The sequence below is a fragment of the Pelmatolapia mariae genome, linkage group LG2 (assembly GCF_036321145.2).
Source record: "Pelmatolapia mariae isolate MD_Pm_ZW linkage group LG2, Pm_UMD_F_2, whole genome shotgun sequence".
NCBI classification, from domain to species: Eukaryota; Metazoa; Chordata; class Actinopteri; order Cichliformes; family Cichlidae; genus Pelmatolapia; species Pelmatolapia mariae.
Window position 1 is genome coordinate 26,463,880 of NC_086228.1, and position 14,998 is coordinate 26,478,877.

At 40.2% G+C, this 14,998-nt stretch overlaps 1 protein-coding gene across 3 annotated transcripts; it reads right to left on the bottom strand.

Moving 5' to 3' along the window:
- Positions 1-700: 700 nt before the first annotated feature.
- cabp2b (calcium binding protein 2b) lies at positions 701-13,294 on the bottom strand. 3 transcript variants are annotated; one of them, XM_063497062.1, is made up of 7 exons: positions 13,194-13,294; positions 12,371-12,637; positions 2,931-2,961; positions 2,695-2,829; positions 2,435-2,544; positions 1,145-1,292; positions 701-1,058 (listed from the first exon to the last, which is right to left on the bottom strand). In XM_063497062.1, the coding sequence occupies exons 1-7, from the start codon at positions 13,272-13,274 to the stop codon at positions 1,033-1,035; spliced, it is 798 nt and encodes a 265-aa protein (XP_063353132.1). In that variant the 5' UTR covers positions 13,275-13,294; the 3' UTR covers positions 701-1,032. The 3 variants fall into 3 exon arrangements, with proteins under 3 accessions (XP_063353132.1, XP_063353141.1, XP_063353150.1); XM_063497071.1 differs by lacking the exons at positions 12,371-12,637; positions 13,194-13,294 and adding exons at positions 4,256-4,447; positions 5,417-6,084 and having other exon boundaries at positions 704-1,058; XM_063497080.1 differs by lacking the exons at positions 12,371-12,637; positions 13,194-13,294 and adding an exon at positions 5,417-6,061 and having other exon boundaries at positions 706-1,058.
- Between the last annotated feature and the right edge of the window lie 1,704 nt (positions 13,295-14,998).

Sequence of the window (14,998 nt, forward strand, 5' to 3'; positions counted from 1 at the left end):
GAGCATCAGAATGAGGATGAAAGCGGATTTAAGTGACTTTGAATGTGGCACGGTTGTTGGTTGTTGGTGCCAGACGGGCTGATCTGAGTGTTTCAGAAACTGCTGATCTGCTGGGATTTTCCCACACAACCGTCTCTAGGGTATACAGAAAATGCTTCAAAGAACAGGAAAGATCCAAAGAGCAGCAGTTCATTGGGAAAAAATCTCTTGTTGATGCCAGAGGTCAGAGGAGGCTGACCAGAGTTCTTCGGGTTAGAAGGAAAGGCAACAGTAACTCACTTAATCAAGATATGCAGAAGAGCAAATCTGGGCAATCAGCCCACAGCAACAGAAGACCACACCAGGTGCCACTCCTGTCAGCTGTGTGATGAGTCTGCTGAAACATTTGAATGATCAGAATTTGGCATAAACAACATGTAATAGCTGCCATCAGCCACAATCCAAATGCTTTACAGCATGGCAGATTTTAGAGCTCAGTGTATCTTTGTTTAATACCTTAATTTCCTTAAAGATTGGTTATGTAGATGACTCATGAATACAAATATAGAAAAGTTGCTCAGTTTAAAAATATATTATATCCATGTCATCCTCCTTATGTGTAGCAGCTGGTCCTTCTAGTACTTCATTGTCCATCAAACTAGTCTGGGTCTTTAATTATGTATCAGGTCATAATAATTGAACAATTTGTCCATTTTATATATGTTTATTAATTAAAAACATGTCTATGATTTTGCAAACAAGCTTTTACACTCGAAGAACAAACACTCATATAAAAATACTTCTAAAAAACTGAAAATCGTAAATGTGAAGCTGCTGATATGTTTGACATATTTATCTACTGTACATATTACACCTTTAAATTCGTACATGTGCAGTCTTTGTTAGCTATAACAGTTTTTTTGTTTCATTACTTTTTAATACAAAAATATAATTTGAGATGCATGCTCTTAAGAGCAAATGAAGGATGTCCACTACAGAGTAGTGTGATGCTTAGCCAGCAGTTGCATAATGTCTGTCTGACACGTGGAGTGGTCAGCGGGACATCATTCGCACAAACTCTGAAAGAGACAAGAAAAGAAGTGAGAGGGAAACAGAGGACAATAAACATGATCAGTCAACTGATCCCATCAAGGCCTTCCCACACCTTCAAAGTCCACCAGGCCATCTCCGTTCAGGTCAGCGTCTTTGAGGATCTCGTTGATCTCTCTGTTAGTCACTTGCTCTCCCATCAGCTTCTTCATGGCCTCACGCAGCTCCGTTAAACTGATCTGGCCATCACCATTAGAGTCAAACTGGATACAGACAGAAAGAAACAGTCCTCTGAGATTAAGCACAATTATGAATATTCTTTAATTATTTGCGTACTTATTTACTTGATTTCTTTATTGTGTTTTGCTCATGCATTTGTGACTTTAATAACAGAAAATATTAAAGTTTTATAATCTGGGAAATTTTCATTTTTAACAGAAATATTCGTCATGCATTGTTGTAGGTTTGTCAGCCAGTAACATGGTGAGAAAACTGCCCTGAAAGGTCAAATGACAACTAAAAACAGTGAAGGTTTCTTTCCTCTCAGACGTTTGTTTTGCAGTGTGTTTCTTTTTGGATTAATTTGTTGAAACCTAACCTTCATAGCTCTCGTTTCTTTATATGTGAATATATTTTAGTCTTTCGCACCTGTTTGGCCTGCTATAGCAGGAAAAATGGAGGCGTCATTAAACACTGATGTGCTTGTTTTGTTGGTTTGTGTTGTGTATCTGTATGTTTTTGTTTTTTGTTTTATGTTTTATGTGACCTGCCCTGGGACATAAGGTGAAGTTTAATATTTTTGCTATGAATTGACATGCTGACATCTAATGTATCTGGTAAATTAATGCACATTAACATACAGTATACTATTCAAAGGTAAAAAAATGAAGTGGCTCTGTTTGGTATTCCACTGAGTGAGCATGCACAATACCAGGATCCTGAAACGGTCTAACCTGAGTGAATCCAGCCATCACTAAACTATGCATACCTGTGATTTTTCTGCTATGAAATGTCACAATATCTGCTGTGAAAAAAGCCTACCTCCCACTTATGGTTACAAAGATCAGCCTGTTTATTTGAACCCATAATGAAGGTCTGCAAAGGAGAAATGAGCATGACTTGTTCCATAAACAAGCTGCACAGTAATAAATTATTATTTTTATCCAAGTTTCATTCCAGAAACTCGCTGCGCGCTTCTATTTCTTCTTTTATATTTGAAGGGTTATACTTAGTCTTATTTGTTTATCGTTCCCAATGGATTCTGATTTACAGGCCTCCCCCACAACTGATATTTTCATAGCAGCAAAGTCACGTGCTACAATCCAATGCCGCTGTTAATAATGTCACTGCAATTAAATTTATGTATAGGTCTTTATGTTGTAAATGACAGCATGTGTCTCTTGACCTCTTTGAATGCATCTCGCAATTCTTTGACTCCGATCATGTCTGCTGTCTCTGCCAGCATCTTGGGTCCCATCAGCTCTACAAAGTCCTCAAAGTCCACTTTACCTCCACCTGAAACACACACACACACACACACACACACACACACACACACACACACACACACACACACACACACACACACACACACACACACACAGTTGCCATCTATTTCCACTCTGTTCTGCTGTCTTATGTATTTTAGGCTGTTGCTGCACTCACAGATCTGCTGGCTCAGTTCAATGAGCTCCATCTCTGTAGGCATGTATCCCATAGTCCTCATACACTCGCCCAGGTCTTTGTGACTGATGTAGCCATCTTTATTCTTATCAAACTCCACAAATGCCTCACGGAGCTCTGGTAAGACACACACACATGCAAAACACGTGTTATTACTGGTAAGGCGGGTATCATATCAAATGCATGTACAGCTAAAAAAAGCGGATAAATCACCTCACCTTCGATCTCCTCTGGCCGCAGCTCTCTATCCTGCCGTGGGGAAAGTTTTCACATATTAGCTTCTTGTTTCACACAGTTATAGATTTCCCCTCACTTTGCAAACATTCATACTAAAAATATTCACAACGTTTGTTTGGCAATAAGACAATAAAAAAGTAGACGCAGGCATTAAGGAACACCATGTAAGCACACAGACATACAGCTTGTGTCACTTAACACGTGATGCTAGACAGAGCAGAGATGAAAAACAGAAACACCAAGCGAAACAAAACAGAAAAGATGAATAATGAGAGGAAATGTTAAATATTTTTTGTTATGTATAATCAGCGTCTTGATGTCTGGCCAATGTTTTTGGACAATGATTCATTTTTTGAGAACTATGCATCACATTGGTATTTATGTTCTTTTAACTCCAGGGTGTTATACATCACTGAATTGCTGAAAATGATCCCTAAGCTGCATTAGATAGAAAGCTCCAGGGCATCTACATGGATTAAACTGTATATCAGATTATTGTATGCAGGGATTCCTGCACCATAGATTACAGTGAGTATCCAGATTACTTGTTGGAAGATGCCAGGCTGCAAACATCTAGAGACTAGGAGATGTCAGAGGTTTAGTTTTAGGAAGATGTCCACTGTCCAGATGTATGTGTCCGTACACTAAATATATGCATACTCAGGCTAGTGTAACCCGAATTATTATTTGATTGTATTTGTTTTGATCAAATTCTCATTTTCACGCAGTAAAAGAAATCCTGACAATAAAAGTAGAGCAAAGCGACATTGTGGCTAGCATTCCTTCCAGCAAGAATTCCCAAACGTTCCCAGAAGTGTTGCACTTCCACTTTGATGTGAAGTTTTCTATTCCAGTTGTCCCTGTTTGGGCAGTCTATTATTTCTCCTATTCCAATTAAAAAAACATCCACTAAAAAGGTTTAGACCATTATTTTGTCTCTGCCTGATTTTGTGTGTTCACCTATATGAAGTGAAGCAAAGTCTACAGGTCATCAGTGTGATTGTTTCACAGTTCACACAAAGGCCTGCATTCTTTCTTTACCAAGGGCACGAATAAGCTCCACAAGGCCAGTCAATGATTTTCCAATGATCTCTCAGTGATTGACCCCTTTAAGCTTGCCCGTTGCCTGGGGATTTTAATTGTCTGACCCGAGCCACTAATGCAGGGGGGGGATAACACAGCTGGTAAAGAGCAGGAGGGTCAGCCACGATGTGGGGATGAAAATGAATCGACACGAGTGGAAAAAGTTGCACTTTGGCTGTGGTAGGACACAGTGTGCACACTTCTGTGACTTCCTGTTACATACGAGCGTCTGAGCAAAGCCCTGTTTAAGGAAGATGCAGGCCGGGCCGACGATGTTGTGCAGCATGTTGCAGTTCTTCACCAGCGCACCGAGGGACTCCTTGAACGGTTTATCCTCTACATCCAAATCCTCATCTCCCTCCAGCTGCTGGCTCATTGCCCTCACCTTACGATGGAAGGGCCAGTGTATCACCCGCTTTGGAAGCAGATCAGGGTGTTAAACCACCAAACTTACTGTCCATCACACCAAATGTGCGACTGATCAAGCAAGTCAATATCTTTTCAGAGGCAAAGTAAGACCCCTGCTTTTCTACAGTCATGCAAACGTTGGAAAGGCAATAAGCCAGAACTGTAGTATAGATACAGCTGCTCATTATTATTAAAATAAATGCAAGCATTGATAAGCTCATCACACATATATATATATATATATATGTATATATATATATATATATATATATATATATATATATATATATATATGTATATATATATATATATATATATATATATATATATATATATATATATATATACATGGATTTTAATAGATAAAAGTTATGCATTTATTTATCCTTTAAAATGCATAAATAATCTTGAAAAAAGTATAATAAATTAATTGTAATTATTAAATGGGGGATAATTAAAAAATAAGGAATAAATGAACGAAAATGTATTTTTTAAAACAAGTGTGGACAGTAAATAAAAAGGACAAATAAATACAGATCCAAATACAAAGAATATGCATTTTTGTAAAATTAATTTATATGATTTTAAATTTTAATCTAGTCTTACTTTAATCTATTATTTTGATCTCTTTAATTACATATTTTTTGCATGTTTCGATTTTCTGCACACAAACAGTGTGTCCTTAAATAGCACTTTAAGTGATGCAGTCTGTATACTAAGCTTTCCTGTAGTTACCATAAAAGGAAACAGTTTCACTGGTGGAAAAAAAAGGAAAGCGTTAAAGTTTCAACAATATATTTTTTCCTGTTTTCTTTATTTACATGCAATCATTAAAATGATACAGTGAGACAACATCCAAAGAAAGCTGCGGTTGTCACGGAGGCAAAACAGTAAAAGCTTCAGTCAGCGAGTGCAAGCAAGAGGATTGAGCTGCAGTGAGTTCGAATCTAACAAAGAGGAGATAAAGTACACTTACCTTCTTCATTTTATCTTTCAGAGATGGTTTGTTCCCCATTACCAGGCCTCCCCTGTCACTCTTCTATGTTCCTATTTCCCTGCGCTCTTCTTCTGTGGACTTCTAAAGTCAAGTTCAAGCTCACAAGCTAAAAAATCCCTCTGAGATTCCCATTCTGGTTAATAGTCGTCATATTGGATAAAACAGAGATGGAAAAAGAGGAACGGCCCTCATCCATTCATGGTCATCTCCACTGACCCAAACCAAACTGAACACGTTTCCAAATGATCTTCCCAAAACAAAAACAAACTAGATGACCGAGCCAAAGTGGAGCGCACTGAACACAGCTCGCTTATGTGTCACTCCACAGAAACAGCATCACTCTCGCCTCTTCACGCGGTGCTTTTAATCCCCCCCTCATTCCTCTTCTGTCACTCGGCCTTCCCTCCCCCCTTTCTCTCTCTCTGTCTCATGTCAACATGTTGCACGAGCATTCAAATGACTTCATCTACAGTGTGAAGAGTTTTAAAGGGAGAATTAAGAGGACACGAACGGAGCGGGATTAATCCATGCCCTTTCAGATTAAAGAGGACAGGGTGATAGAGAGAAAAAAAGGGGAAGAGAATACATTAAAGACATTCAAAGGAAGAAACGGAAACAGACATACCTTTCTCATGTGGATAAACAAGAATCTAAATATTTTAACTTGGAAATAGAGCATGCACTATTTGAAACCATAGATATTAAAAACAAGATATAAAACAAATTCTGGGCTAAAGATGAATATCAGAGGTGAAGAACACTGGAGGGTTTTATTACTTTAGATGTCTTAGGGCTTGGACTTTTTGTGGATTACATATCACTGCATGTGTGCACTATGTGGCATTAAAGAACACATTATGTATACTGAATGTAAATATGATGATGTTTGTCACATCATTTTGACCTCTTGCTGCCAGTAGGAGCGCTATAGCTGTTACCTAATATCAATGTCAGGCTGGGACAAACTGGACAGTGTACGCTCACTGGCCTCTTTATTAGGCACACCGTTTCAGCTTCTCATTAACACAAATATCTAATCAGCCAATCACATGGCATCAACTCAATAAGTTTAGGCGTGTAGAGATGGTCGAGGCGACCTGCTGAAATTCAAACCGAGCATTGGAATAAGGAAGAAAGGTGATGTTAGTGACTTGGAATGTGGTATGGCTGTTGGTGCTGACGTATTGGGATTTTCCCACACAACCATTTCTAGAGTTTACAGAGAATGATCCAAGAAAGAGAAAATATCTAGTAAGTTCAGTGCTCTGGGGAAAATTGCCTTGTTGATGTAAGAGGTCAGAGGAGAATGGCCAAACTCAAATACCCACTCGTCATTTCTTGAATGTGGCAGAGTTCACTATACTTAAATGACCTCCACAGTCACCCGATGAAATAATGTATGTCAAACATATGGCATTCAACACAAGCAATAAATGCAGAAGGTGCTTCTATTAGTCAGATCGAATATGATGTTCTTCTTTTGGCTTCTCCCTTTAGGCATCACCACAGTGGATCATCTGCCTCCATTTCACTCTTTCCCTAGCATCCTCCTCTATCTCACCAACCCTCTGCATGTCCTCTGCATTTTATTTACAACAATAAAATAATCTTTATTTATTACATTTGTTGTTATTTATTATTATTTTATATTTATGATGTTTTAGAATGTGATCTCCTGCTATCATTGGAAATTTGTACATGTAGCATGAAGGCTAATGCATAACATGTACGTTTTCATTGCTTTGTCATATATGTGTAAAACATGTTCAAGCTATTAAGGGTCCTTGTGACGCTCAGTTCATGGGCCCCAAAGATCACAAAAATGGGTACAAAGTGTACAAAGTGTACCAAATGTAAAAAGTGAAAGTGAAAAAAATGAAACCTGCTAAAGTAACAAAAGAAAAATCGAGTGTTTGCGTTTTCCAACAAGTATTAGATGTGTTTTTCAATTATGTGGTGATTAAATTAGAAACCAATGGAAAAATACAAGTGAGCTGTAATGCTTCACAAAATTACAGCTTATGCAACTCACAGTGAGACCCTGGTGGCGTTCAAGTGTGTCAGCTCACGTCGAACTGAAAAGCACAATGAACTTGAATTTTGAACAGCTCTTACATCCCTGGGCTACTCTGGCTGAGCTGTCAGTTATAATGGCATAAAGTTAAAATCTCAAGTGGAGGTTATGAGAGCAATGCTAAGTGGTCATCTGAGCTTTTACAAAGCATCTGCCGACAAATCTCTCCAAAAGCAGATTTGGCATGCTGCTTACTACAGTGCATCCATACGGACGGCACAGCTCGTGTGTGAGTGCTTCTGTGTGTGTCACTCATCTTTCTGTTTAGTCACATTGTGGGGGACTCTTTTAATTTTAGATTTTAGGGTGAAGACTAAGGATCAGGAAAAAGAGGTTCATAGGGTGTGTGTGTGTGTGTGTGTGTGTGTGTGTGTGTGTGTGTGTGTACGGGTTCGTACTATCCTGGTGGGGACCAAAATCTGACTTTTACTATCCTGGTGGGGACTTTCTGCACCGTGGGGACCAAAATCCAGGTCCCCTCGGGGTTGAAAGCAATTTTCACACTCAAAATGCGGTTTTACTGTCAGGGTTACAATTAGGTTATGGTTAGGTTTAGGGTAAGGGTTAGGGTTAGGCATTCATTTTTAATGGTTAGGGTTAGGGTAAGGGGCTAGGGAAAGCATTATGTCAATGGGATGTCCCCACGAGGATAGCAAACCAGACTGTGTGTGTGTGTGTGTGTGTGTGTGTGTGTGTAAAACACTGCAGGAGGTAGATTGTACTCTTTTGGCTCTTGCTGTTCATTCTCCAAATTTGTCTCTCTTGTACTTTTCCGTACTAAATCATACACCCAGTGAGCAGTTTATTATTAGTTATTAGTTGCCCTTATTGATACATACAGTGTGGGGTGGAGAAAATTATAGAAACAGCAGTGGATACATCTACAAGCGTACAGTTGAATGAACACTACTTTCAGTCAGCTACGAGAAAGCATGAACATTAAGCACTAGAGCACAATCAGTGTGTGCAGAGAGAGTTCTTAAACTCACTAGCTAAAACTAATGACAACTCTGCATGCATGTGTTGTCTATTGCAATAAGCGCCAGTGACCACTAGAGGCCACCTTAGGACCGGTCTAACGTCAGTTTCACCTGCCAGCTGCAGCAGTGGATGTCAGGGAGAGTACCAACTTTTTATTTATTTATTTATTTTTTAGGAGATACTTTAGGCAGATTGAGCAGTCATACATTAGAATGAAAATCTAGATTTCTAGTTTTCCTTTTTTTTTCTGCGATAAGACTCTTATTGTGATTGATAAACACGGATGGCCAACACTGGAATTAACGAGTTTGCAGCTTAAGAATGCTTTTGTGGCATGAAGATAGATCACTTCTCTCAAAGAGCTTTCATGTGATTTGATAAAAACAGATTTTTTTTTTATTTTACAAAGGTACATGAGTGAGTCACTACAGGAGACGTTTGGGATGTAAAGCTTTTCATCAAAGTGGTGGTCACATGAAAACTGTTTAACACAGTTGTGGGTTTTGTACATGTTTTTGTGCAGTGGTTCTTATAATATATAATATATCTTAAAAAACACACCAGATTTTCCTGGTTCTACAGCGAAAAAACAACAAAAAAGGGAGTTTTTCCTTCCCACTTTCGCCAAGTGTTTGCTTAAAGGAGGTCGTCTGATTTTTTTTCTCTATTATAGGGTCTTTTGCTTTATAATATAAGTCACCTTTAGGTGGCTGTTGTTGTGATTTGGCTCCTTAATAAGCCAAAATAATCAAATGTGACAAAAATATTAGACGTCATTTATTTTTTAATTGAAAGATCCAGTTTTACACATCTGTGAGGACATGTGGACAGTCAGTATCAGAAGTCTGATACACACATATCATGTTCTTCATTTACTTCATTCAATTGTGCAAAGACCTACTGAGTTTTAATTAAATAAATATGCAGAAATATTCAAACTTTTAAAGGGTTCACTAACTTTCAAGCACTGCTGTAACTCCTCTAATCGGACCCCAAGCTTCACTTTATAGTGCAGATGTGCTGTGATTTTGCTTGCAAAGCTTTCAGTGGAAGACTTTCTGTATAATACACAATTACTTAAAAATCAAAATTAATTTGCAATGAATGACTCAATTAATAATTAACTGTCATTTCTAAGTTTTAGATTTTTAGCTGTCTGAGATGGAAAACATATTTCAGAAAGTACCAACCTTGTACAAACTATTAGTATTAGTAAAAATTAGTACAAAACTTGAGTAGAGTATATGCAATTCAACTTTCATACTTACATACATACATTTAATAGATAAATATGAGTATCAGCTTTGCAGCACATAATATTAGTGGATTAATCACTTCTTTCTATGAGCTCCAGCATGATTCACTCTGTTGGTTGCGCGTTGAAACAAAACTTAACACCGGTAATTGCAACTGAAGACACCATTAAATCTGATTAACTACCAGGTTGGGTCTCTCTTACTGATGGTTTTAATTAATCACGGGTTCTGAATACTCTTCAGTTGCTCTTCTCAGGACATCAGCGCTCAGCAACAGTCATGCTTGCAATCTGTGGTTAATTTGAATGCACACACACTTTTAACTTAACACACCGTGCATGTGTGCGTGTGTGCTATGTGTGTGATAGAGATGTGCCATACTCAGGTAACGTGACTCTGTCTTTTGTTTTGGACTCAACATACTCTTGATCTGTGATGTGAGTGTGATCTGGGGTCAGGTGTACATCAGCAGGTTTCCAGAAATGAGAGCTGTCGAGACACTGGGAAACACTAGAAGAGACAGAACAGACAGAAAGTGAAGAAAGGAGGGAAGGAGGAATGGATAGAAGGAAGGAAAGGATGAAAAAAGGAAGGACGGAAGGAAGGAAGGAAGTATACTTGTAGAGCTCACTTAAGACTTAAGACTGTCTAAAAACAGAGGCTAATGCAGAAGTCTATTAAGCCTGCCTCATTTCTAATGGCCAGCAGAGGGAGACTGCTTTGGTTCCAAAATGAAGTCAACAGCATTGTAAGCTTAGAGGATTAAACCTGCAGCTCGCTTGGTCTGTGACCTCAGTGAAAACTTTCTCATGAGTTTATCATCTCAGCTGGCAAATTCAAGTGCATGATGTTTCTTGTTAGAGCTAAAACATCAATGTCAATAAAGCGGTGTGTGCTTGTTGTCACAGAATGCCGTGTCCCTTCGTTTGTGATTCACCCTTCCCATGTGGCGGCTAGCTTTAAAAAAAAGCTAACAGGATGATAATGATGAAGTCAAGGTTTCAAAAATGTGACTTCACTAACTATTACTATGGTGTAACCATCTTTTATATACAATTCATGCTTCAGACACATTCATAGTGCAGGAAATGTTTGGTTTAAAGTGAAGATGCTGCACCGTGTGCACATGGTGCCCACTCGCTCACATGAAATCATTGGACTGTCACCTGCTTTGTTCTCACATGGGCTGGATTACATCACATGAACTTCATACTAGAACTCCGGCAGGTTAAACATCAGTTAACATTCAATTTGTGCTGCGGTGCATGCAGAGCAACTTTCTGCAACCATTTGCATATTTTAGGCATGCTTTTATAAGCAGCTGCTTTCATGTATTGTTATCAAATTCATGTTGAGCATCGTCTTGTTGATGGATAGTTGTTATTCGGTTAGTGAGGGGGAAATTACTCTTACTTGGGGTTTGTTCACATAAAACATCTGCTCAGATTCATTTAGAAATTCAGTTTCTGACCAAGGTCACGTTCATATGACCAAGGGCCCGAGGGTGCACCTTCTAGCACTCACTCACCGCTCGTAAAGTTGCTCCTTCAACACTGGTGTTAAAATTTCAGGTTATTTTATGTAAGCAAGTGTGATCTGAGGCTATATTATATATCGTTGTACTTAAGTACTCAAGCTTCTCTTCTCTCCGACTTTGCTGGCTGCTTTCTCCCACTCACTTGCTGCTCTCTCTTAATTTGGATCACTTGCATCACCACTGACATCACATTTTTTTATTTTTACATTGCTTTCCTGTTTCTAACCTCAGCCCCATTCATCGTCACCCTCCTCAGAGTTTGCTGACGCGATCAGGTGGACATGACTCTTTCTTCATGTCAAGAAAAAAAGAAAATACTGAATGACTCACAAGCCATGCTTGAAGTCAGCAGCAGGAAGCGGGTAGGGATTTAACTTTTGTGTAATCCCTTCTGATTTTATTTTCACACACAAACCGCTGTCTCACACCGCGAGCCCACGCGTTTGGCCCTCGGGTTACAGCGCTGTAATGGTGTGGCCTACCGTGCCGTGTCATGTGTCACCTCTTAGCATGTGATTGATGGGATGTGATGCGATATGGAGCTGATAGAATGGCTGCAGCGATAGGGTGTCCATCAGATCTCTGGCTGACTTTACTGGTATCTATTACGGATTACACTTTGGTAATGTTTCCCAAAGTAGAGAAGCTTAAATCCTCTCAAACTCACGCTATCATGCTTCTACTCATTGCGCTTTGCAGCTCTGGCTTTTTCCATGAGGGTTAAACTACAAGGCAAAATGGTAAATGTTCACCTTGCCATTGTGAATTTAGCTTTGTGTCTTTCTGAACTGCCAGATCAAAGAGAGCAGGGCTGCGAGAGAGACCGCTACTTTACAAAAGCTGGACCACAGCCACCCTTTAAATTTGAAGTGAAGGCTTAGGCTTAGGGTTTCTGTGAAGCCAGACATTCAATCAGCCAGAGAACTTGATGCACAGGCACACACATTTATTCACTCACACACACACTCTCAAACACACACACACACACACGGTAACAAAAGTGTCAGACATACCCACAAGAACGCACACATACACGTCCACTGCAGAGTATGAAACAGATGAGCTTCACACACACACACTCCTACCTGTCCAAACACCGAGTCCACTATGGGCAGCAGGTCAACGGGCTCCTCCTCCTTCTCCTTCTCCTTCTCTCTCCTCCGCGGTCCCTCCATCAACTCCTCCAGCTGTTCCTCCAGCGCTTCGCTGTCCTCACCCGCCTCTGCTGCCGTCATCGGGGGTAATTTGGATTTTTGATTGCGAGCAGCAGCTTGAGCGTCTCCGGCACCCCCGCCCTGGTCGTTGGTTCGCTTCTTTTGCTTCTCCACCTTCTTCTTGATGGCAGCCTGCACCTGTGGGAAGGCAGGGGTGGAGGAGAGTAGAACAGTGCACTCAAACTTATATCAATATAAAGCATGACCGATACTACTGAGACTGTAGATGAAATACAGCGCCACAGCTCTCACTGTCTGACACGTGAGATGTTTAGTTTATAACATTTGCTCTAGGAAGACATGACATGAACATACTTTGTAAGGAAGATGCCAAAATAAGAACAATACACAACTTGCAGAAGTCAAAATGTTATGAAATGCATGCATTATAAAGATCTTTTTTAAAAGATTATTTTTAACCTATTACATAGAAATCCTTTAACCCATTTACAGTAATCCAGTTTGTTTTAGAACTTTAATAAGTTGTCACATATGGGTAACATGTGTTTTCCACAAGAAATCAACAGTTCATCTTTTGTATCAATGACTCTTATCATTCTCTCGGCAAAACTAAACAGTTATGAACTTCAGCATGCACAATATAAAATGTGATATAGGCACATAGCATGTAAGGACACACACACACACACAGACACAACCATATATATATTTATCTGCACCCACTCCCACTCACCTGTTTTGCGCTCCTCTCCTGTGGCGCGCTCATCGCTCCAGCGCCTCCCCCGGCTGCCGGCTCTCGAATGATCATGAACATCTCGGTGTCACGGGCTAACACACACACTCTCTCTCTTCGTCGCTCGCCCTCCCCCTCCCTCACCCTCTCGCTTCCCTCTCCCCTGCTCTCCTCTGCTCTAGCTCTTTATGTCTTAAGTGTAATAAAACTCCCCCTCCCACCACAAAAAAAAATCAGCTTGGACCGATTTCTTTTCTTAAACTCTGAAAAATGTGTTAAAAATTCAGTCCCATTCACGCAGTGATTGCAGCTCTCTTTGTCCCGGGAAACACAAAAGGAGTTAAAATGCTACGGCTCAAATGTTCTCCTGCTTCCTCCTTTCCTTCCAAGTATTTCCTCCAGTTGTTTTCCTCAGAGTTTCATCAAGCTTCTGTCCATCTCGCTCAGGTGAGGAGGTTTTTATCATCAGCTGCTGTCTTGGCTCCGGGATTGAGTTCCAGCACCTCTGCCCCCACTTGCTATCTCCAGATAATTTAGGTGACACTCTATACCTCCCGAACTTTAGCTCCCTCGCGTTTTCTACCTGTAGTGCGTTGACCTCTCTCTCTCCTTCTCTTCCTCCCCTTTTTCCACCTTTTCCCCTTCATCACAGGTAAACTTCCCTCCTCTCTGCCGGGTTCTCTATCTCAAACACAGGCTTTATAAAAACCTGCCTTTCCTTCCTCGTAATCTCGTTATTCTCTCGTGTTTTCCTGGTCGTTTACACTCATCTTTTCCCATCTTATCTCAATCTTTTTCCCAGAATCCTTCTTCCCCCCCATCTTTTTCTCTTTCTTATCACCATCATTTCCCCCTGACAATAATCCTCATCACTCCCTGTGCTTCTCCTTCTCCTCGTCTCTTTCTCCCAATCTATCTGCCCTCAATCCCCTTGTCACATTTGAAGCCTTTGTTGTAAAACAAATTGGATGTTTTTCTGCAGCGCCCAGGTCAGCTATTCATTTAGAAACAGTGAGAGATAGAAAGAGATGAAGAGCTGCAAAAAAAAAAAAAACAACCTCAGCAGCCATACGATGATGAAAGGCTTTCGGTGAGCAATAACACATCACCTCAGGGAAACCTGCACGCATAATCTCATCCACCAAGCATGGCTGAGCCCACACACATGCATGCACAGGTGAACATGTAACCACTGACCCCTATTTTTAGACACGAATGTTCTCATAAGCATGTAATGTTGTGCTTTTCAGCTCGCCAGAGACAACTCCATAGCCTTTTGGTGTTCTAAAGCAACTAATTCCACTAAAAGCATCAGCTTTCTATAAATAAAACCCATCAATCAACCCCGTCCATTTCACTAGCAGCTTTGAGCTGATGATGCATCTCACTTTCCCCCCCTTATTTTGCTCCTAACTGCCTCCCCTGAAACCTCCCTCCATCGCCGCTCTGCCCCTCGCATCTCCAGTTAACCTCCGATAGTGCGCGTTCTCCAGACGCGCTGATAATGTATAGCTTCATTTCTCTCCAGTTCCTAATGAGGTTTCCATTAATCATCTTAACTCTGTCTTTCGGCTGTCTTTCTTTAGCCCCTCTCCTCATTGATTATTGATAAGATGGAGAGACAAATTCTTGAGTGGAGGCAGAAAAGAGATCCATTACAGAAAAGCCAAGTTACACGACTGAGGGTTAAAAATAGCGGCTCATATTTTGGGAACAGATCCGTCATCTGATCGAGGAAAGATGAAGAATGAATGGACGAGATGGAAAGAGAAATTAGAGGTTAGGGAAAAAAATATGTGTGTGTG

Coding starts and splice junctions, on each gene's coding strand:
- cabp2b (XM_063497062.1), bottom strand. CDS start 13,274: ATGTTCATGATCATTCGAGAGCCGGCAGCCGGGGGAGGCGCTGGAGCG. Junction 2,545..2,694: donor TGAACTGAGCCAGCAGATCT/GTGAGTGCAGCA, acceptor TGTGTGTTTCAG/GTGGAGGTAAAGTGGACTTT. Junction 1,059..1,144: donor TGGCCTGGTGGACTTTGAAG/GTGTGGGAAGGC, acceptor TGTCTCTTTCAG/AGTTTGTGCGAATGATGTCC.